Source organism: Numida meleagris, chromosome 2 (genome assembly GCF_002078875.1).
Source record: "Numida meleagris isolate 19003 breed g44 Domestic line chromosome 2, NumMel1.0, whole genome shotgun sequence".
NCBI classification, from domain to species: domain Eukaryota; kingdom Metazoa; phylum Chordata; class Aves; order Galliformes; family Numididae; genus Numida; species Numida meleagris.
Window position 1 is genome coordinate 97,827,081 of NC_034410.1, and position 22,831 is coordinate 97,849,911.

At 37.0% G+C, this 22,831-nt stretch overlaps 1 protein-coding gene across 13 annotated transcripts in view; it reads right to left on the reverse strand.

The window, feature by feature from the left end:
• Positions 1 to 22,831, reverse strand: part of PTPRM (protein tyrosine phosphatase, receptor type M) — a 462,428-nt gene that overhangs the window by 342,126 nt on the left and 97,471 nt on the right. For 12 of the 13 annotated variants that reach the window (XM_021385886.1, XM_021385885.1, XM_021385884.1 and 9 more), the window contains one exon: positions 14,890 to 15,012. In XM_021385886.1, the coding sequence (XP_021241561.1) occupies positions 14,890 to 15,012 (123 nt within the window). Of the gene's footprint in view, positions 1 to 9,726; positions 9,893 to 14,889; positions 15,013 to 22,831 lie in introns of those variants that run through there. The other variant, XM_021385891.1, reaches the window with a different exon arrangement.

Genomic DNA, 22,831 nt, shown 5'->3' on the forward strand with positions numbered 1-22,831 from the left:
TAAGTGGGATACCACGCAGCCTCATGGTAGTTTTGAGCTGTTGTTCAGTTCAGTAAGAACATTTGACATTCTTTGATAAACACAAGTGTAAACTTTATTACTGCCAGATAACAAGAGATTAGCTTATAAGAGGGCAATCTATATGCTACGTGCCATTTGTGGTTATTTTGCATGACAAATGATTCTCCCAAATAGTCATCAGTGGTGAACATCGCTTTTCTCAATCCCTGTGATTTTTTTTTTTCCTATTTACAGGCTTGTACACTAACGATGCAAGGAGAAAGGCAAGAAACAAGGACTGTAATTGTCAATTCACACAGAAGAACTGAAATAAAAATGGGGGCGTGGCATCTACAAAAATAAGATACAGTATTCACCCTGTTCTGGAAAGCTAAAAAAAATATGGTAACATTTTAGACATGATTACCACAACCTTGCATCATTTTTTTTGAGACAAAACCTGCTATGCTTCTTCCCCTAGTAGTTTATTCAGGAGAGATCTCTTCAACGTACATTTTAGCAAACTTTCATTTATTTGACAGGTATGTTGAAATCAAGCTCAGTGAAGCTGTTCATATGCACTTTGCTATAGTGGACAATTTATTATTACCTGAAGCCAAAAGTGGAAAGACTGTTTATTACATGTGAAAAAGCATTATCTATCATTAGCAGGCATACAAGATGCCAAGGAAACCAACTTGCAGTCAGGAAATACACTTTTATTTGCTGATTTGTAGAATACAATTTGTTTAGTAAAACCTTTTACAAGGCTTTTAATTTTTCTCCTTATTTGAATTAAAATAATAATAATTTTCCGATTTTATTTAAAAAAAACAAAAAAGAGAAGAAGCTGACAGAAGGACAGAAAGGTCTTTTCTCAGGATACTTTCTTAAATAATCTTTAGTTTCTATTGGGATGCCATGAAATATTGTTACAAATTCTATAGTATTTTTGAAATAGGCAAGGAAGTTTTTCAACTCCTTTGAAACTCCTTTAAAATACCACAGTGGTGTTTCAGGTTCTTCAGCAAAAGCGAAGTTAAACACTTGCACAGCATTTTGAATGTTTGTAGTACCACAGCTAGAGAACTACTTCTACATGAATTGATTATCAGAAAGCTGGCAGGAGACATTTACCATTACCCCTAACAACTGGTGATCCTTTGTCTACTGTAGGCAAAACCTTTAAGGCCCTCCCAGACTTCATGCTACTAATTGGGACTACTAATTGAAACTGATTGGGATCAACTGATACTGTCTACCTTCAAAACAGAAAATAACAGCTGTTCACCTCTTCTCTTATGAAGGATGATCTCACAGTACAGGAAAATAGTAGCTGAAGTATGATGTGATCCTGAAAGGCTTCTAAAAGCATGAGCTATATCATCCATCTCAAAAGGTGAAAGAAAGGTGTTTCAGGATTAGTAAGGTAGACCCATTTGACAGAACTCAGGAAGGCCTCATTTCAACTTTAAATTGCTTCAGCAAAAAAATACTGGAAAACATCAGAAAAAAAAGCTCTGGGAATTTTAATATGCATTAGACTTGACTGAATGTTAGCTAACAGTCTTTCAAGATCATAGTGGATTTCTGAAATGCATCTTACCCTACAAATCTTGTTCCAGCAGCTATCAATTTTACCAACCACAGAACATACAGACTAAAATATGATCTTCACCTGCTTACATGGCACAGACTGCTTGCTCCCACCACAAGATAAAAAAGGATAATATTTATTACCTGGAAGGTGTCTTGAACTAGACTCCCCAGCAGAGTGTAGATGAACAGAGTACTCTGTGAAACAGCCCAACACCAACAGAATCAATACAGTACATGTGATGAGACTGTAAAATCAGTGCATATTTTTCGTATATATTGGTGAAGTGCCACTGTTTGAGTACAGAGAATATTAAAACATGTAGTGTGTTCCTGGTAAAGAAACAAGAAACAAAAATCCTTCTCTTCTCCCAGAGAATACACAGGAACGTAATTCAGCTTCAGCCCCAAGTCAGACGCGATGCTTTACTACAATCAACACGTGTCATTCAAGTTCTAAGTATGCTGTCCTAACAGCTTCCATCAGGAAATTTTATTTCAAAACACTTCCCTTCCAAAAAGATATTCTATAAATTTCCTTAAAAACTTTGTTGTAATTTTTTTTAAGATCATGAGAATATTTGAGGCAAAATGCTTTCTGATATCGTAACAAAGAATGTACCGAATAAAGAAAAACAGTAATTACACTTTTAATTACTGTGCTATAATTAACATGTCACGTATAACCAACTTCAGAATTGTAGACAAAGAATACCAGATGAGGGCAAAACTTTGTGTCATCTGCTGCTATTTGCACTTAATTAGCAATCAAAAATCGCAGAAAGATTCTTCCAGTTTCTAGAAACATGCTTTTTCACAATTTAACCTTGACATGGAAAGAAGCATGTGGTATGAAGCTTGCTACCAAGTATCAAGTAATGACGAATGCCTTGGAATAAGGCAGACTGTAACATCATTTATCTTGAATGTAGGCAACACATCTGTGTGTTTGGAAGCCAAGTGAAATGGAATCTCTTCATGTGTTTATTTCAAAGCTGAGGCAACTACCTTGCTCAGAATATCCTGTGGCTCAGCAGATGTACTGAAAATAATCAATGTGGTTATATCCAATTGTTAGTCAGGCCTTCTGGAGCTGGAATGCATGCAGCCATAAATATTAATGTGCGTGCTTTTTTAGACCTATCTTCAAATGTTCCATCACATTTTCTATAAATGAGGAAAAACATAAAAGGAACACATTTTAATAGGCAAAGGAGAGCTCCAGCAACTATCAAGTTAAAAAGGATATCCCAGAATCCTCTGGGGAATTTGACAGTCTGTGCTTCCCTAGACTCTGCAACCCTGATATGCTAAAATGCAGTACCACCAACAAAGCTTTAGTTTGGAAATAGATCTATGAACACTAATAATGTGCAGTAAAGCATCCAGAGTTGGAGGTAGCACAGAGAAATTTGGCACATAGTAACAAACATGACAGCTGGCACAAAGACTCAAGTTTACGGCAAGCATGTTCATCAGAATTTAGAGAATCACTGTGAAGACTTTATGACCACAAAAAACTTACACAAAACTTAAAGCACAATGAAAAGAAAATTATGAGAATCACATTCTTATAAATAAGCATGCTTTCCCAAGAAGCATTATGTCACACAAACTACAGAAACAAGAAGAGAATGCTGAAGTAACAAAACCCCACAATCTCCAAGTAACAAAAATGAACAATCCTTTTGGCAATTAAATTTTACATTCCTTACAGAGAGCTCTTGTTTAACAATTGCAATATTAAAAAAAATGGGACTTCTGTTCGGTTTTAACCTTGCAGTAGTATTGAAAGGCTCTCAAACTGAAAAAAAAAAAAAAGGAAATGTGCAGCTTCATGATAAAAGAGGTCACTTGAAGATAAGCAGTTTACCCATTAGCACACAAAACAGGGGCCTCAAATTATATAATTTCAGAAACACTTTTCTTCTCAATAAAAACAAAATTCACCACCAGTGGAAAAAAAAACAGATAACCTGAGATTATACAGGAGGATTTTCTAGATTCCCTAACATAGAAGGGGCTCTACTTGTCAAACACAAAAGATAAACAACAGTACTCTAGTGGTTGAAGCATCATTGAGGTATCAATTTTATTTCCATATTGCAGGTGGAGAACGAGCTCTTCCAAAACAGTATTTTCCTTCAAATGACAGTGGTATGAGTATATAAAAGATCTCAGGGGACTTCTTTCCTGAAATGTTAATGTCAAATTCATTAATGGGAAAGAAAAACACAGAACTTTTTATTTATGTCTGGATAATTTCATATGTGCATTGCTAGATATCTTCCAGATCTTTATTATAGATTTCAGATCCCAAAAGCAACCCACTCAAAGATTTTTTTATGACCATTTGCTGCTGAGTCAGAACATTACTGCTACTTAGTGAAAATAATCTCTACCAGTTGCAAGGGGGAACAACTTCATACAAAAGGATGCATCTAATCTAAACCTCAATACTGCATTAAGACAAATATGTCAGTTGCATTTCTGACGTGTACGGTTTGAAGAGGAGGTGAAGAATGGAGGTGAAGGGGAGGCTGTACAAGGTTACCTGACGGGGATGTATACCACCAGAGGAAGAGTACTGTCCTGCTGGTGCTGTGCACCTGTGAAGACTACACCCAATTCACATATATAAAATGAATTAGTAAGTCCTAATGATTGACTTCAGTGGTGAATAAATACCATATCCAACGTTTTTGGGTTTTTTTTTTGCTTTCTTATAGACTTTCAGAGAAGGCAAAAGTGGTCTCAATATTTTATGTTAAGATAAAAGTATAGTTAGAGGTAGACACAATAAAACAATTAGCAGTAGCAAATTAAATTCAATAGGCACTTTAATATGCCCTTGGAAAATAAGTTTATCCTTACTGTAACTAAAATAATAAACTTCTTATTATATAATTGTTATTATGCTAAAAAGCAGGGGGGAAAAACTGCCATGCTCTCAGTAAAGCTGCTTATATTTTGCAAGCCATGGGAGTAAAATGCCTGAATGGATATTTTTCCACAAAAAGTAATTTCCACAAACAACCTTCCGCTCTCACAAATACGCTTCACGCTAAAATTAAACATGGCAAGCAAAACACCACAGCACAAGTAAGACCAAAATTTCATTGCTGGAAGATAACTCATCTCTTTATACACGCAACAGCAATTTATTCCACTGCAAAATTTGAGGCTCACAGGAAGCTTGCTTTTTGTGTGTACAGAACAAAATAGGACCCCCATCAGTCCAGCTAGGGCCTTTTGAATGCTGCTGCATTTCATTTGTTGAGTGGCAATTTATTAACAAAACCTGGTAAGGAAAAGCCAAGGAACTAACTCCTTTGAGCCGTGCTCTGATCACATAGGTAAGGCATAAAAGATCCTTTTTCTCAGATTCTTGCTTCCCTCTATTTTTTCTTTTGTGGAACTCAACACACGAAAAATAAGAGAATATATTAAGAATCACTGTATACTTGATATATTGCTTGTGCAACTGCAGGAGACAGACATTTTGGGGAAGAATACAATTTGTGAGCTCAGGCTGGAGCCATGAGGCTCAGTTGCATACATACTAGGCACTTGGAGAAGTCCCCTCATTTACCAAGCAACTTACACAATGCTTATGTGCTTCCAGGAATAGGTAACAACGCTCGAAATGTATGTAGATGAGTTTCTACGATAACTGTTTTGAACCTGAGTAACTTAACTTCACTCACTGCTGTGGGCTTTTAAGTGCTCCTGAGTCTAGGTCTCACTTTGACCCTCTTCTGATCTGAAGGAGTTTGTGATGCTGGGAAGAGCCAAATACCACAACAGCAACAAACGAACTGTGAAGGACGGCCATGCTCCAGCAGAAACCGGAGTAACCCAAGAACGTAAAGTATGGGGAAATTAGGAACTTGAAACTGGATGAAGGACATTCCTCCTCTCTACGGTAATGGGGAAATGAAATAGAATTTTAAGGCACAATCATATTTCAACTTAATGTAATATGATGATATATGCAGTTATTGCTGAGAGAAGTGCATCTGTAGCTTTCATGTTCTAACATGAATATGCACACACTGAAAAGTGCTTTTTAAATACGTATCATGTGCGAAGCATAGAACTGTGATCAGTTGATGCTTGCAATTATCAGAAATATTTGATGTTATTAGCTGCTGAAACATTATGACTTCGATAATGATGTGCACCTGTTTTTCTCATAATTAAATGGTTGTGTACATCATTAAATTTTCAATGAGGTCCAGACAGTATTTTTTTTTTCTTTGTGCTACTGAAATGCAGTTGATTAGAAATGTTGTGACTTCTAGATGAAGAAGGTATTATTTCAGCTGGTGAGGGAAATAACTATATTGCTTTAAAACTGATAACAAAAGTACCAAGCTCTTTAATTCAGCTCACGGAATTCATGAAAGCCTTTTAATTGCTTCTTCTTTGACTCCAGATTCTGCAAACATGTATACAAGGGAATTAAGAATGTGTCTGGTATTTTGGAAAAATTGATTGTATCTTATACAAGAGGACTTAAATTCAATACAAAACAAAGTCAATTCATTTTGCTTGTATACTAACCTAGCTCCACAGCCATATTTGCCACATGACTGTCCTCAACAGGGGAGCAAAAGTCTAAAAAGTGCAGAAATCCAGAGACACGCCATTTTCTTTATATCTGCCTTATACTTCCGAGTAATTTCATCCCAAGGAACAAGTACTCCATGAATGACAAGTTTGTCAAACAGCTTTTCAATGAAGCATTTAATGACCTGTGCTTCAAATCAATGCCCTTCTGGCCACTGTTGCTACAGTCAACGATCCAGCTGCTAACAAAATACAATCAGTCATCGATGCCTGTCAACAAATTAAGTGCTGTGAGAAGGAATGAAAAAATCTCCCATAAATATAATTTAAACAACTCCCCCTCTAATTTCACCAAAAAGCCTTAAGATAATATGCCAAAAGAACAATTTCTTGAAGAATCATGTTTGCATTCCTGAAGAAGAGTGATGGAGATCATCTCCATCACCAGCTCACCAGCATTCTAACTGTGGCAATGACCATGTTCTCATCATAGAGAAGAACTGTCTTTGAAGACAAACTACTAACTCAGGAAATAGCTGGTCTTGAAATGGAGGCAGTCATGTTAAACCCTTTAAAGTCTGTAGATGCAAGGAAAGGTTTTGATCCACTCTTCATTAGTTTCTAAAGGGCAGGATGGATGAAAAGAAATCTAATGGGATAAGCATGAGACTGAAAGAAAAGCCCTGAAGACTGCAAGAAATTAAGAGACTTTTTTTTTCCAGTAGATTAATTACTAAACAAGAAAAAGCTTACTTAGGAATACTCTGATTATTCCCCTTCCTCCTGATCTTGCGATGCAGTGAGAGCAGCTCCTAGAGGAGAATTTTCTGACTCACTGTTTATTCACAGCGCTCTTCGGCATGCGTTTTATTGGTCACAGCTTTTCTCAAACTGGCTAAGTAATTTCACTCTCCAATAGGAGAAAATAGGCAGACAAACAAGCACAAAAAATGTATTGTTTCTTAAAGCAGGTCTGCTGAAACTGGAACAGAAACCGCAGCAGTTTCAGTGGGATACCCAGGACAGAGAAGGTACAGTAACAGCCTTCAGCACTGAGTGAGTACCCAGGGACCCCTCCCCACTAAAGCCTGTGCTCCTTCATTTCTATTGCTATGAGGTCCCAAACTACCTAGATTAAAGCTACTGACGTACATTTGCATGTCTCAGGCATCGCCCCAGGAAATAAGATTTACATTCTGTGTGGTCTCTTCTGAACCAAGAGCCCCCACCAGAAATGAATTTTTCTTTCCCAGACAATTCGAGCTGAAAAATGTTGGCTTACCAGGCAAAGGCAACTGTCTTGAGTCCCAGATAAAATACCTCAATCATTATTTAGCGCCTATTTCAACGAGAAACACTTTTTCCCTCTCTCCTGTCAGGATTCTCCTACCTCATCTGAAAGAGCTCCTCATGAAAGCTCCATGGAGGGCAGCAAACACGCAAACAAAAGCGCAGTTAGGCAGTGCACTTCCAATTTAGCAGGGAGGTCTGGAACAAGACTGATGCACTTAACCAGCAGGATAGTGGCTAGCACTGTGGCTGGAAGCCGGGACAGAGACTGGGTTTCCAATGTTTAACAGTAAAACTCTGCAATCCTAAACATTTTTATCGACAAGAAATCCACTTCAAAACCAGCTGTGGTATCTGGCTTATCACGTTACCTGTTTCTCAGTATATATTATTGCAGGTGTTATATATAACCCCAGCAGGAAAAGTGAAATCAAAGCAAGGTAAACGAGTTAGGCTGCAGGGCTTGCTTAGCAGTGTGTGGCACAACACAGTGTTACACAGAGCACTCTCAGCTGTCAGCTTTACCTTCCACGTTGCTTTGAGAATACTCTAGTTTAATGAGCAGTGAATTCCACAGACCTTTCATGTAGACTGCCTGACTTCCGTGGAAGGGAAGAATTTCTCAAAGATTGAAAAATAGTTTAACTGAACATAGCATCGTTTACCAGTCAAACATTAATAACATCTTTAACAGCTATTGGTGGATTCTAACATCTCGTCTCCCACTCACTTCCTCCAGTTGCAGCATGGTCTCTAATTTTGTACACAAATATCAGATGGCTACTGCAATGCAAAAGATAAGGAGGTTATCGTTACACTCTTCCTGGTACAGTACAGTTGCCATAAATATTATAGCAGGCCAGTTGCATGAAATGGAAATCTGGAAGTCTTGTACCTTGGGCATCACCTCACAAAATGCGCTGTTTATATGCAAATACTTCATTTCACAAAAGCAGATGGAAAGTGTAAAATGAAAGTCATACGTAGAAATTATTTACTACAAAAGATTAAGCACATTAATCCCAACATTTTATCCAAAATACTAATAGGCATGTAGGCAAAATACATTTAAGTAACTTGTCAAGAAAGCTAGGAATGTTGTCAGTGATTCAGAATCAGCAATTTTGACACCGATTCATCTTTTATTTCTCTTTGCAAGAACACTGTTCGCACAGTACTTGTAATAAACCCAAGATTTGGGTCAGGTGCTGAAATCTGTAAGCCAGGTCAGAAGCTAAAAATGACTCTGAGGTTCACATAAGTCATCACAACAAGCAATACCTGCAGTATAGCTGGTGGTATTGCCTTGGTTGTTGAACAAACCTGTTAAGGGCACTATTAGGTATGTTTCCTAAGCTGTTGACTCATTCAGTGCCTGCACTGTAGCCATGGCAGCACAAAGTCGGCTGGATCTGTTCTCAGGTGGTTTGCTTGGGCTGACCTCCACATTCCTCCATATTAGCAGCAAATGACACTAGCTTACGCAGCTAATTAGAAACTGCCTCGAACACGTCAACACACGCTACTTACAGAATGGGTATGCATGTTCTACGAGACTGCAGCTATCACCTGGGCATGCAACAAAACGTCAAACATACCAGTGTCAGAGGTCTAGAAAAGCCTACAAAAATATAACTTGAACACAGTAAACAGGTGTAACTTCCCGTACTTGACAGTAATTTATGTTACCTCTGGATAGCACTCAAATGAATTTGAGAAAAGCAGCTATTCAAAGTAATCTGGGAGAAACAGCCTTCAATAAAAAACATACTGAATTCTCTATACAAAAGTGAAAAGAAAAAAGCTTCCCCTTTAACAGAAGAACAATGATACAGTGCTAAAATACATTTAATGATAAAATATTAATCAGACTGCTAAGTCAAACCACTGTAACTTTACAAGGTAAGGTATTTTGGCTGGGTTTGATATAAACTAGCCAACTGATCACTTTAAGATTTATCTTTTTCTAGGGGATCACGACCCTTCTACACACAGTTAAATAACAGTGTACATTTCTCATACAACTGTTTCACATCCTATAATATCAAACACTACTTTATAGTAGTATCTTGTTTTATGAAATAGCAGATATGTGTAGCAAGCATTTAACTATGCATCAAAAGGCCATTTTAAACAATCATTTATATAAACATTATATGCATTATCTACAGACCCTGCACAGACATCACTAAACAATTAGCAACACTAGATACTCAGGATACAAATAGCTCATTCAAAAAATTAGTCATTACGATTATATATTATCACCTCATAAAGCACAAAGAGAATCCTCATCCCGGCTTCGACCAGCACTATATCAAACATTAAAGTCTTCACTGCTCAAAACCTCCTTTCAATCCACTGAATGGTGGCAGTCTGTGAAGATTTGATTTATAATTGATTTTGAACCGTTCTAAACTGAATGAAAGGCTGATGCCCGTGACTCATTGTCAGTGCAGTGACATCGCTTTGGTGATATCAAACCAACAGCCGATACAAGAAAAATGGTGCTACTGTTCCTAGGAAATTAACTGGAACTGTGAAATATTGTAGGAGGATTTTACATCTGAACACAGTGTTTTGCAACAAAATGAATACATGGACATGAGCATAAACTATTTCCAGCAAACAGTGAGTAGGGTTTACTCTTGACGATTTCTCACAGTAATCTGTCAAATTCTGTTTGGATCATTGTCAGTGACAAGACTCATATGTAAACAATGCACACATCTCAACAACATATTTTGATTTTAAGTTTCAATTCTTCTGTTGTTTTTGATGTGTTTTGCTTTGGGGGAGGTGTTGTGGTATTGTTTTGTGTTTTTTGTTTGTTTGGTTGGTTTTTTTAACTCATCTGAGTTTCCTCGGCTCTTGCCCTGCTCGTTCCCCAGAGGGCTCCAGAAGATCTAATTCAAGCACCTGTTCCAGATCTCTGGTCCTGCATTCTCATTCTCTTCAGTGAGAACAACTGGCATACAAACTGAGATCAGCAATCTAGCATGCATACATATGTATGTGTACATACACATACACACACACATATATGTACTTACTTAGTCTCCAGCTTCCACATCCTTGTTTTATTTTTCCCCCCAGTCTTTATCCAACACCTCTGGTGCCTTCGTCTCTTTTCTTCTTCACTTCTAGGACAGAACTTACGTACCTGTGCTACTCTGACTGTCAGATAACAGAGATGGTGTCTCTACTGCAGTCTCACACACTCAGCGTGCATTTTGAGTTATCATGTAAAGCAACAGAGCACCCTGTGGGAACACCACAACTCCAAAATGCTGCTAGGCCATGATGAATTTGACTGTACATGATCATAAATGGGATTACAGGGTGAGAGCACAGCTGGCAAAATTCAGAGAAAGAAATTACCATCTGGAGAATCAACCAAAAATTGAAAAGCAGGAAGAAAAGCTCCAGTGGACATCTTATTTTTATTTACACTATCGTTAAGATCTCAGAGTGAGAACTACACTATAAAAAGAAGGTAAGACAGAGTAACTGAACGAGGTAATGAAACATTATTGACTAGAATAATGGGAAGGGATTTAGGCAATTTTTTTTAATAGACATAACGGCAAACTGATGTATTAAGAACAATGAGATAGTCACATATAAACACAAATATATAGGGATCACCTTTCCAATAATGAAGAAATACGAAAGAAAAACAAGACCTCTCCCTGAAAATTTGGAGGATGAGGATTGGCCATCGTGTTGCAGAGAAAGTAAAATGGCTATATGTATACTTATGTCAATATGAGGCAAGTAAAGAGGTAACCGAAAGAAGAGAGGTAAGTAGCACACATTTTAAGCTGAGCAGAAAGGGAATCTCAAGTGAAAATCAAAAAAGTTAAAGCAACTTTGGAAAAGGAATCTTTGCAACTACTTCCCAAATACAAAGATGTAGTTTGTAGATATCCCTGAAACCACCCTGGTTTCTTCACACAGAAGCCACCCCTGAAGACATCTCCTGCTATCAAAACCTTGCTGTACAGATACAGTAATCTACCATTTTGATGTATTTTTTTTTCTTATTAAGACATCTTTACTGGACTACAGCTAGAACAGTTACAGTTAGATACTGTAAATTTGTATTATATGCAAACATTAAGATTATTGTACATGCAATAACTGTTTTACAGGACAAGGTATGATAATATTAATAATTTTTAGATTGTATTTTTAAACAATACTACAAACACATCCCTGGAACAGGAAGAAAAGGAGAAATACAAACTGAGGAAAGGAAACTGCCAAACTTCCTACAGCAGTTAGTCCAGCTAACTCACAAGACTTTTTAAACAGAACAACAGTAGATTGACCATCTCATTCAATCCATACAAATACACACAAATATATACATGCCATTCCTTTCTGGGCTCTGTTTCATACATTTTCAGATTAGTATTGCTCACTAGAGGTCATGTCTACACTTACAAAAAAATTAGGGAGCTAGCGTCCTACTTAGTTTAGTAAGAATAACCTCATATATTTCTACTACAGTAACAATCCAATAAGGATTAAAGGTCAACACACTGAACGCTTACAAAAACTTTAAAATTATTTTTTATATAATTCACCAATTTTCATGTGAGACTACACCTCACAAAGATCCATTAATATTCAATAAAATATAGTGTACAATAAAATATGCACACATATATGAATGCTATATGACGTTTCTCTCCGAGACAACATATAAAGCCAAAATATTTATCAAACTAAAGTATAGCTACTCTCAATAGTCTCATGTGGATTAAAATAGATCAGAAGCTGTAACTAGAGTACTTGCTAGTTGTAACTAGCATGCTTGCTTATACAAAATACTATATATTGATATCAACTCACTGACTGACACATATTCTCTGAAATTAGGAATGTTACGTGCATTAATTTTTTCAACTGACAAGGGACTCCAGAACTGGGAGTTCTTGTTTCAGTCTAATATTACAACACTGTTGCATAAAGCATTTTGTTTTCAAGCCAAGAATTCCCCACAAAACGGTAATCTAAGACATTCTATTCATTATTATCTGAAGTTATTTTTTCTAAAATATGCAGCTCAGAAACTGCTGACAAACTACTTGGGATCATTTTTTAAGTGTATCACGTAACTCTCTGGCTAAGGTTAACTGAAAACTAATTAAAATCATTAAGATGATGATTTGAACAAGAACAGGAAAAAACTGAATGAATGAAAGGAAGAGAAAAATTAGATATTTCTTGACTAAATCATGCCCCTAGAAAAACTGTTTCACCTTTGCAAAAAAAAGTAATGAACATTTCTTTCCTTCTCAAAGAGGTTTTTTGACCTTTTAGGGCAACAACATTAACAACCCTTCTCAAACTAACATGTTCGTCTTCTGACCCAAGACTCCCAAAGCATATTTCAGCTCCTTTATGGACAGAAATGAAACTCCCTAAGCTCTAAATATAGTTTATTTCCAATTTTACTATCTTTCTGTTTAATCAACAGAACATTATTTTAGTATTCTGATAAAAGGTAGAAGACAAATAAGAAACAATCCATATGACATCAGAGAAATAAAATTACATGGACATTATTTTCCTTCCATAAAAATAGCAGTCCTTACTTTGGCTGGACTCCGGTGGAAAAAAAATTTTAGCCTCCGATCATCAGAGAAAAGAACATAGAGTTCTACCTCTTCTAGCTGCCATGTAGACTAAACAATATATACAACACATACTGACAACCCCTTCTGCAAAATCCAAGTGGGGAAAGTAGTAAGTAAATGAAAATTGGAATAGAAAGACAATTTCCAGTGGTGTGATTGAGAAAAAGAATGTATAGCTTGTACCACAGGCTAAGATGACCGATGAGCTATGTGCATGAGCTCTAACTTGAGAGACGGTATTAAGCACTGATGAAATAGCCCCAAAAAAGTTTTGCAGTCCATGCCAACACCACTGGACAAGAGCCCACTTCAAAAGAAATCTGCAAGAGCCTTCTTTATCTGCGAAGACGAACTCAATTTAGTGTGTTAACTGAGTGCAGGCAAACCAAACTCTTCCATTCAAGTGGAGGGCCTCACCTTTTACACAGGAAACTCAGCGGAGAAGGAAGTAGCACTTCATCTGTTGACCTCACATACAATACTGCCCACAACACAAGGCAACAGTGATAAACCTATAATAAAAACTACTAAGAGGATTTTTACAAGTGAATGATATCTATGGCTCATTAGCACATATTGTATATTAGTGCCTATGTTCATGTATTGTTTATACAGTCACTTCTAAAGTTTCACACTGTGAAATTCTAATTATAAATCCTAATTTCCTTACTCAAAAGGAAGGAAGGAATACTTTCTTAGGAAGGACAACTATTCAAGGGATTTTATGTAAAGACCAAAGTACATCATGTGACAGGTCCTTTAAAGAACTAATTGAAATGGATGTTAATGAAACGACAGCACATCCACCTGTGCAGGTTTTTTGTGCATTCTCAGTATATTTATACAAAATTATAATGCTAATATGCAGAATAAATCCCTTGAAGCTAAAACAAGAGATTTTCTGAGGTGGTCTTTTTTTTTTTGGCCATTTTTAGGTGACAATAGCCACACTAGGCACAGTCTCTAAAAGCAAATGAAGATTCTGAGCTAGGCTACAGGTAATCAGCCCCCAGGAGATGGAGTTATCCTGGAGATCAGCTCCCTCTCCACAATAGGGAACTCTTAACATGTCCAGATAAAATTCGGGAAAGAATAATTGATTTTAGGTTTAATAGTTTAAAATCAGTGGTCAGATTTCCCTGTATTTTTGTGATTGAATTGATAAAGGAGACTGTGTTACCAGAACAAGTTTATAGCTCATCAGAATGCAAAGGCTGTTGCTATGGAATTAGGTTCACCTACACACAGTACACAAAGAGCATTAAATAAGAGTATCACAACTGTCTTTAAAACACAACAAGCAGAATATTACCGAGGCAGTTTGTTTTGGTATATCTCCCCGCTCCTTTTTCTCTTACTCCTTTTCACTCTACATTTCTTTTCAGAACAGAGTTTGATTAGTATCACTTTGAACAAAAATCCCTCAGGCCATTTCTGTTTTATCTCCCACTGTTCCCTCTCTTCAAGACTTCCCATTATATAGTCCTGTCTGCCTCATTCTAGCACTGCTTCATCTTCATTTTTCATGGCATCATTTTGTATTCTTTCTGCCTTCCCCAACAATGCCAAGATTCTATTTCTACTTTCTAACCTTTATTTTAGAAACTGTACTGCAAAAGAAAGCCTTTGCATTGCAGAACATCCCTCACAAGAACAGCTCTGAAGATGAGTATTACAATTAAAAAGATTTTGACAGTCATATTCTAATACTAATATTGTGAAGAAATGCCAAATAAATACAAAAGCTAACATCAAAGAGAAAAAAGCAATATAAAAGACCAACCAGAAGGCATCCATTGATCTGAGGTGGGTTTTGTCAGCGTGTTCACTTGGTCCCAGTTAAGATCATCATCATCTGACTGACTATAGCCACAGGTGCTAAATGGCTCATCGAAAGTACAGCATCCTGCAAAATAAACACAGAAAAAATTAACAAAACATGCAGATAACACATGAATCTCAACAAATTCAATACAATTCAATGCAGGCTGTGTAGTTTTTTAATGTCCTTTAATAAAAGCAAACATTTATTAACCATCAGCTCTGAGAGGAGAAAAAACTTTTTGCCATGAAAACAGAATCTCAAGGGTAAAAGAGAAAATGATCAGGTATCAAAACCAGCAAAATGAAAAGCAATCAAAGTGGGAACATCAAAAGATTGGGTGATTAGCATTCTTCAGGAAAAACAAACTATTGCATGCCTGAGAATTTACATTTTAGAAGAAAAATGTAAGTGGGGAGGTATCAGCTCCCATTCCTTATTGTTGGCTTTCAAGTCAGGGGAGGTCTGTGCCTGTCCCAGGTGTATCATGTTGTCCTGCAAGCAGGAGCCCATATGGGTGCTTGTAGGATTAGCAGCACCTTGAGGACATTGTAGCGCATTCAACTTAAAATGCCAATCTATGCACAGCACCATTCTCCAGACGAATATATTCCCCTCTTTTTCTCATTCTCTTTTAAGTAATTTAGAAAAGAAAGCACATTATAAGAGATCATACTATCCAAAGCTGGGTCAGGGACAAATCTAATTTCAAGAATTTAGGACAATGGAATCTAACACTACCAACAAGAACGTAGAAGAACTTTCCTTCTTTCCTTATACACAAGAAAACTTGTCCAGCTTTCTCAGATTTTTCTCCCCTAGCAGCAGACTAACAGAGGGTTATAAGCTCTGTTTTCTACATTTTCTTTGATGTTTGATGTTTCACTCCAGTGGAGAATGACATCTTGCCTATCCAGGAAAACAAATATAACCCCAGTCATGGATATTTCAGTCCGTATTAAAAGTAAATACTACAGCTGTTCAAACTTAACTAAACTTCTGGGCTATTCATCATCTTTGCTATCTGTCCATACAAATAGCAGGCTCAGTCTTGCCAAGTCTTACTAAGATAGGAAAAAGACAAAATCTAGCTTTAAAAGAGATTTGAACATTATAAGTTCAAGTTTCCTTGAACATTATAAACAGCATTAGAGAATATCTTACCAAGAAAATAGGATTACATAAGACAAAATACCATTATTTATTACAAGCTTCACATAACCAAAGCCCAGCCTTCTTAATGAGTACACCTAGCTTACAATTGACATTCACAACAAGCACTCTGCAGCATATAATCTTTAATGGAAATTAATTTTGCAAACATAACACATTTGCCCCATTGGCTTGCATACAGGTTATCCTATACTGTTTTCTGTTCTAAGATGTTCTTCTATAGAAAGTCTTCATTAGCTCTAGGTATGTCAGGGAAATTAGCACCTCTGGCTACCGCACCTTTCTGTACCCTTGCAGTGGCACAGGTTTCAATTAGTTAGCTCACAGGGAACAGAAAACCATGACAGAACTGACAGCTCCATGCTCTGACATTTCACCTCAATGATAACAACAGATGTAAGCTCTCTTTCTTCCAAAATTAAACAAATTCAGAAATAAAATAGGTAGGTTTATAGTATATCAAGTGACATCTGTAACATTTCTAGGGGGAAGAGTTAGAATTTTCCGCAGCCATCTGCACAGCTGTTCTAACTCCCACATAAATAGTACTTGATACAGTTGAAATGTGCCACAGAGTAACTTTCAGACGCAAAAGCAAAACATAACTTTCCGGGGACAGACTTGGGTTTGCTTTTTAAAAAAACAAAACCAAACAAATCACAGGTGAAGCAAAAGGTAGTTTACGTGCAAATGTTTTGCAAATGATGCTAGAACATGACTAAGTACCATGTTATACAGCATACAGCATAGTCAAGCTCTGCAAAAAATACACACCTCAATGATAACAATTACAGATTTGGGTTCACATTTCAAACACGGGACCAATGAATTTATGCACTAACTCCCTTACCTCATTACATCACACACATTTCCAGCAATAAGAAGCCATGAAAAAGCTCCCAATATTTTCTTCACCTAATCCAAAATCTGAGCCAAGTACTACAAAACATCCAATACCAGAGAAAAATGGAAGGGCTTGTGATCCCACTTGGTTGATAGAGGCTTCTCCCTTCTCACTAGTTAGGAAGACATCAAAACCATGGATAAATAGGATGATGGATGGTAACAAACTGCTACTTGTTTGAATATTTCAGTGTCAACTCAGGACTGTTTCTCACCACTTGTTTTTCTTCATTTATCCTGCAAGTCAATAGCTCATTTCACTCTGTCAGGATTTCATCTTTTTTCTTTGCCATTTACATCCTTGAAGCATTTGTGAATTTACTATTTTATAGCTCTCTCAAAAATGGGTATCAAATCTTCACTCTTGCTCTAGGAAGAGTTCTTGAGAAATTTTGAACTACTGCTATTCCTCAGCCACTTCCACATACAACTAAGAACAGAACTATCCCAACAAGGATTACTACAGGTAATCAAACCATGTTGGCCACCATATATAACATTTTTAACGGCACAGACACCAAGCCATGCTTCTTTCAACACTAATATAAATATTAATTAAGACTTTGCACAGATGTGACTTTTTGGAAAGTGTTATGTAGATTAAACTAGTGTACATGGTTATATATGTGTTGAAAGTATCTACAGGTAAGTTTATAGACCATTAATAATAATTAACAATAATTGTTTCTGCTGGAACCAGGACAGATTCAGTTACAAATGAACCAAAGTTCTTTACATATGGGTCTGAACATCTGACAAACCCAGCATTTACATCTACTCATGCCCTCCTGTCTGTACTGCTCTGCCTATTTTCCAGTCACCATGCTCTCATTGTACAAGGTTTCCACGTCATAAAAAATTATCCATATATAATATCAAATGGATGCCAAAAGCTGAAAAATTATCATAGTTTTTTCACGTTTCTCATTGTTTGCACTGCTTTGAAACAGAACAACTGCCAAAATAGGTGGCTGTTTATAATCTGCTACAATACTTGAGAAATTCTGCTAATTTTTAGCTATTTATTATAATTTGTTTTAACAACTAAATTACATGTTGTTTGTTACACAGTTTAATCAAGCAAAGCAGATTTCCTGCTTGTTACACAGGCATTACACTTTAGGTAGCCAAACTGTATTATAAAGGATCATTTTTAGACTGACTAAAATATTTACAGCTAATCCGGGAGCTATATAGCCTGTTTGGGTCCTTTGGCTTATTCTGCATGTAAAAGATATTTTGGGATTCCTAGGAGGAATTGAACTGACATACACCAGGCAACACAGTCCATTAGAACCTACTGTTCTTCCAGATGCAATTGTTCTCTACCACTGAATCCAGTTCAATACAGCTATGCCATAGTGTTATGGAGTACAACTAAGAAATCTGTTATGAAGCCCTCTGAAAGACTTTGGATTAAGTGACAAAAATTAAAAAAAAAAGAAAAAAGTTCTAGTTATGCTGGCCACTTTATTTCTGTCAGCCTTATATACTGTAAGATCTCTGGTCAATATAGAGCTGCTGTCAAAAAATTTGCTGCCAAATATACAAGTGCTGTAACTTGTAATTCTTATGAGCGTACGACTACTGTGCCAGATACAAAGGCTTTTATTTTGTCCAGAAAAAAAAGAAAAAAGAAAAACCTTATGGTTTCTGGCCTACCACAGTGCCACAAGTTCTGCTGCACAATGAACTCAGTGAACTCAGAACATGAGTGTACTAAATCCTTTTATTAGTACTATTCCTTATCTCATAAGTATTCTAAATTCTGTTTACTCTGTATTTTTTATACTAGAAATGTGTTTACATAGAGAGTCCAATGCAGCTATTCTCTGAAGCAGAATTCAGGGTCTTGAAATATGATTAGAAAGCTAGGTGTCTCAAACAAGGGATATGAGGGGGCTCCGATTATGAAAGATTAATCTCCTATTAGGCAATTAATCTCCTACAAGGTGTTGAATCTTCACTTTCTGTGTGTGGCAGATGTAGCCTCAGCCCCCAAGAGAAGCGCAGCCCTCAGCATCTCCCTGTCTTGGTGAATGCCTGCAGCACTGAAAGAACTGAAAAATGCCACAAAACACAACTGCTAATGCTTGACTAAGCTGTGCATGAGTCAGCTTTCAGCCCCAGGAGATATGGCTCAGGACTTTGTGCTTAGGAAGATGATGGCGATGCTGTGTTGGGCTTGCTTTTACATCTTCCCTTGTGGATTTGGGGGTGACTCTGGCATCTAGAGACTCAGTTAAATCTATTCTGAAAAGCAGAGGATGAGGCGACGAGGTTCCAAACTGCCGCACTGGAAGAAAAACAGTAGCTTCTTTGAGGGTGGACAAGAAATCCTCAAGTGGAAAATAAAGAGCCTGTCTAAATTACAGACTGGCTAATGCATAAAGCAAAGGTAGGAATCAGCAGACAATTTCTAATGTAAGAAACTGAAAGTGCTATCTCTAAAGAAGTACGACGGGCCCGATTCACTGTATTACTTTTATCAAAGAGAGGATGAAGACAAAAATTGCCCAATACAAAACTGTCCACCTCTGTGAAAAAAGTGGTGGAGCCCGTAAAGCTCCAGGTGAACTAAACACAGCTGCCTAAACAGACAGTTTTAAGAACTTATTTAAAACCAGACAAAATGGCCTTCCTGCAGTCTGTTCGGTGAATAGATTCTAAGCACACACAAACACATCAAGCTCTGGCTTGGTACGAGAGGGAAGTGTTCAGAGCTGTAAAACAGTGCTGCCACCTGATTAGTGGTCAGGAAGCTTAAAAAAACCCACGTGCTGCATAAAGTTAGTCTGATTTAAAACTGCATTGATTTTCATTTTGTCAGGTTTGCATATGTGTGGTCAGAAAGGGTTCTGGAAAAGGCAGAAGTTGGAAAATTACCTGGAAATATTCTCATGAGCCAGAGCAAAGACGATGAGGTAGAAGGATGTATTTTGCAACTAAGGAAGGCCAGATATTAATTCTGGGCTTAAGGGAGGAGAAACAAATGGAAAATGATACATAATTTTACAAAGACGTGTGCAGAAGATAGTGTAAGGATCTTTCAGATTCCTGAATTTCAGACCCTATTTCCACAGTACCGCAGGTGATAATGACACAATACAGAAAAAAAAATAGTTGCAAATAAACATTTAAGGTTGCTATTTATGAGACTTCAAAAGCTCACTGTACATTCATAAAACATTTACAATTGTTCTCTCCCCTTCTACTTAACTGACAGCAACTGAATCAACACAAACGTCTCCAGAAACATTTCAGTTTTGGTGATATAGGATACTACAGCAAACTTACATTTTGTGGAAGAAATATCTGTCAGTTCTAACTTCCCCTGGCAACCTGCCCACGTTCAGCTGAAGGGAACGCTTTCTACAAAATGACACTTGCCCAATGGATACAGAGAATAATTCAAAACGTGGATTCCTGGACACTTTACAGAAAAGCCCCGAAACAGGGAGCAATTTCCTCTGAAGATATGCATTTAATCACATTCTAAATACCAAGACAGAAGAACAAATACAACTCACTAATGATAAAAGACAAAATATTGGATAAAATGCTCCTAAAATAATTAACACCCATCTTGTGCAGGCAAAATATCACTGCTTGTGCTGTTCTTATATCAATAAATATTTATGAGGCCCATGGGAAGATGGGTGCAAATTAACCTCTAGTGAGTAAACTTATTTCTGGCATTTTTTTTAAATGTCAAGTTGCTTAATTTTGCAATGTTATTGATAACTTTTCTTAATTTATGTTATGGCTTACATCGGTAAGTATGCTTACATACGTGAACCATAACCCTGGCATAGCTGTCAACAATTACAAAATGTCTACCAAAAGACATATTCAAACATTTGACTGGAGAAAGAAAGGACTGTTTAAAAATATATTTAGAAAACCTCAGTTATAAGAAAAAGTCTCCACAGAATATTAAGTAAGTACTTAAGAATAGCTTTTCAAGAACAATTAGAAGGCCAATTTATAGCATATATACTTAAGCCACATATGTAGCCTATTAAGAAGATCCCACTGGGCATACTGGTCTCACAAGAAAGAAAGGTGATGCATGCGTGCTTTGGAGCTGACCCAAAGCGATCAAAACCACTATCAAAATGAATGCTGTTTTGCATTCTGTTTATTACAACCATGACTAAATTATACTTCAAAACACAGACGTCTCTTTCTTAACCTCCCTGAAACATTTCGAGATAAACCTTTGACTGACAACCAAAAAAAGAAACCATCTTTTCCCACACTTAAAAATAAAACTCAAAAGACAATGTGGCTGTGGAAAAAACCTCCTGAGATAAACAAAAGCAACTGAACACTATGTTCGTATCTTTTGTATCGTAGGATTCACTTAATTTATTTTATAGCTACCTCCTAGGAGTGCAAAAAGCCCCATATTTATTAAATTATGTGCAAGTATTCTTTAATCTTAGTTAGACAATAAAAAAAAGGAAACGTTACAGGAGAGGTGAGCTTTCAGTAGCTCCATATTAATTGCGCTTTGGAAACTGATTAGCTGTAAGAACTGCTTACCTCACCTCAGTACATCTTTGTTTACTGTTAAGATCCAGCACGGTGGAATTGCCCATGAAGGTTTTGTCCAGGGGAGAGGAAGAGGAAGGGAGGGGAAAGGCATTTGGGAATGAATGCAGAAGTGCACAGGTTACGCTCAAGAAAGAAACGTATAGATTGGAAAATCTGAGATGAAATAAAACACAATGTGGAAGGAAGGAACAGGGTGGGGATATTGTGTCTTTCTGGTTTTGGTTGTTCGTATTTTTTTTTCCAGCTAGGAGCTGGGAGGAAAGGTATAAAATGGAAACCTCACACCCAAAATCCACCATCACAAAGGGTCTACCCACTCCTACAATTTCACCTTACTAGAAAAGACTCTAAGAACATATCATCATCAAGACTGGGATTATGGGATCACACTGGACCATTCTCTAATATCCACTCAGGAAACACTGCAATAGATTTTCAGTCTGTCAGGAGGAGAAGCCTTGTTATGCTTCATCCACCCTAAAGCTGTGGGATATGCTGTCTGACCCAGGCCAGTCCAGCACCACAGCGCTGCCAGCCATTATACACATACAGACATAAGCACATGGCCCTGGCACACTCCAATTTCCACCATGGTCCTTTTAAAAATTTTGAGAAACAGCACCTTTTTTTTCTTATGGAATTACTAAAATCCAACATCTTCATTCTTAATTAGAGATTAATGCACAGTTCATTTATTCCCCTAAAAAGTTTTTCTCCAACCATTACGTGATACGTTGTAATGGATGTGCTTAGATCCAGGCAAGAATAAACAACGTGTTAAGAAGCCACTGTTCTTTTGTCTGTAGTTCTGCCAAAAGCGATAAAAGTTTTCACAAACAAATCAGCTTTCAGCTAATTTTCATGCCATGAGACTACAAGAAAAAAAAAAAAGTTGCTTCATCAGATTTTTCACATGAACTGATAACTGAGATCAAGTCAAACTTAGAAACAGAGAATGCTTTGGGTGGGAAGTGGCCTTTATAGACCATTCAGATCAAGCCCCATACAATCTCTGGCTGAAAAAAAGTGATGTTTTACTTTGCTGGCCAAAGTAACTTTGTTCATTCCTTTCATAACAACATTAAGTAAACAGGTGGACAGTGACAAACAATTCTCATGCTGTCACAGAATAAACATATGATATGTTACATTACCTGCTGTACAACCACTGAAACTGTACCCATCATGGTGACATAACCTGGTACATCATATGTGTCTCTGGTTAGAACAAGCAGCAATAAGCTCATCTCTCATTTTAATGCTCACT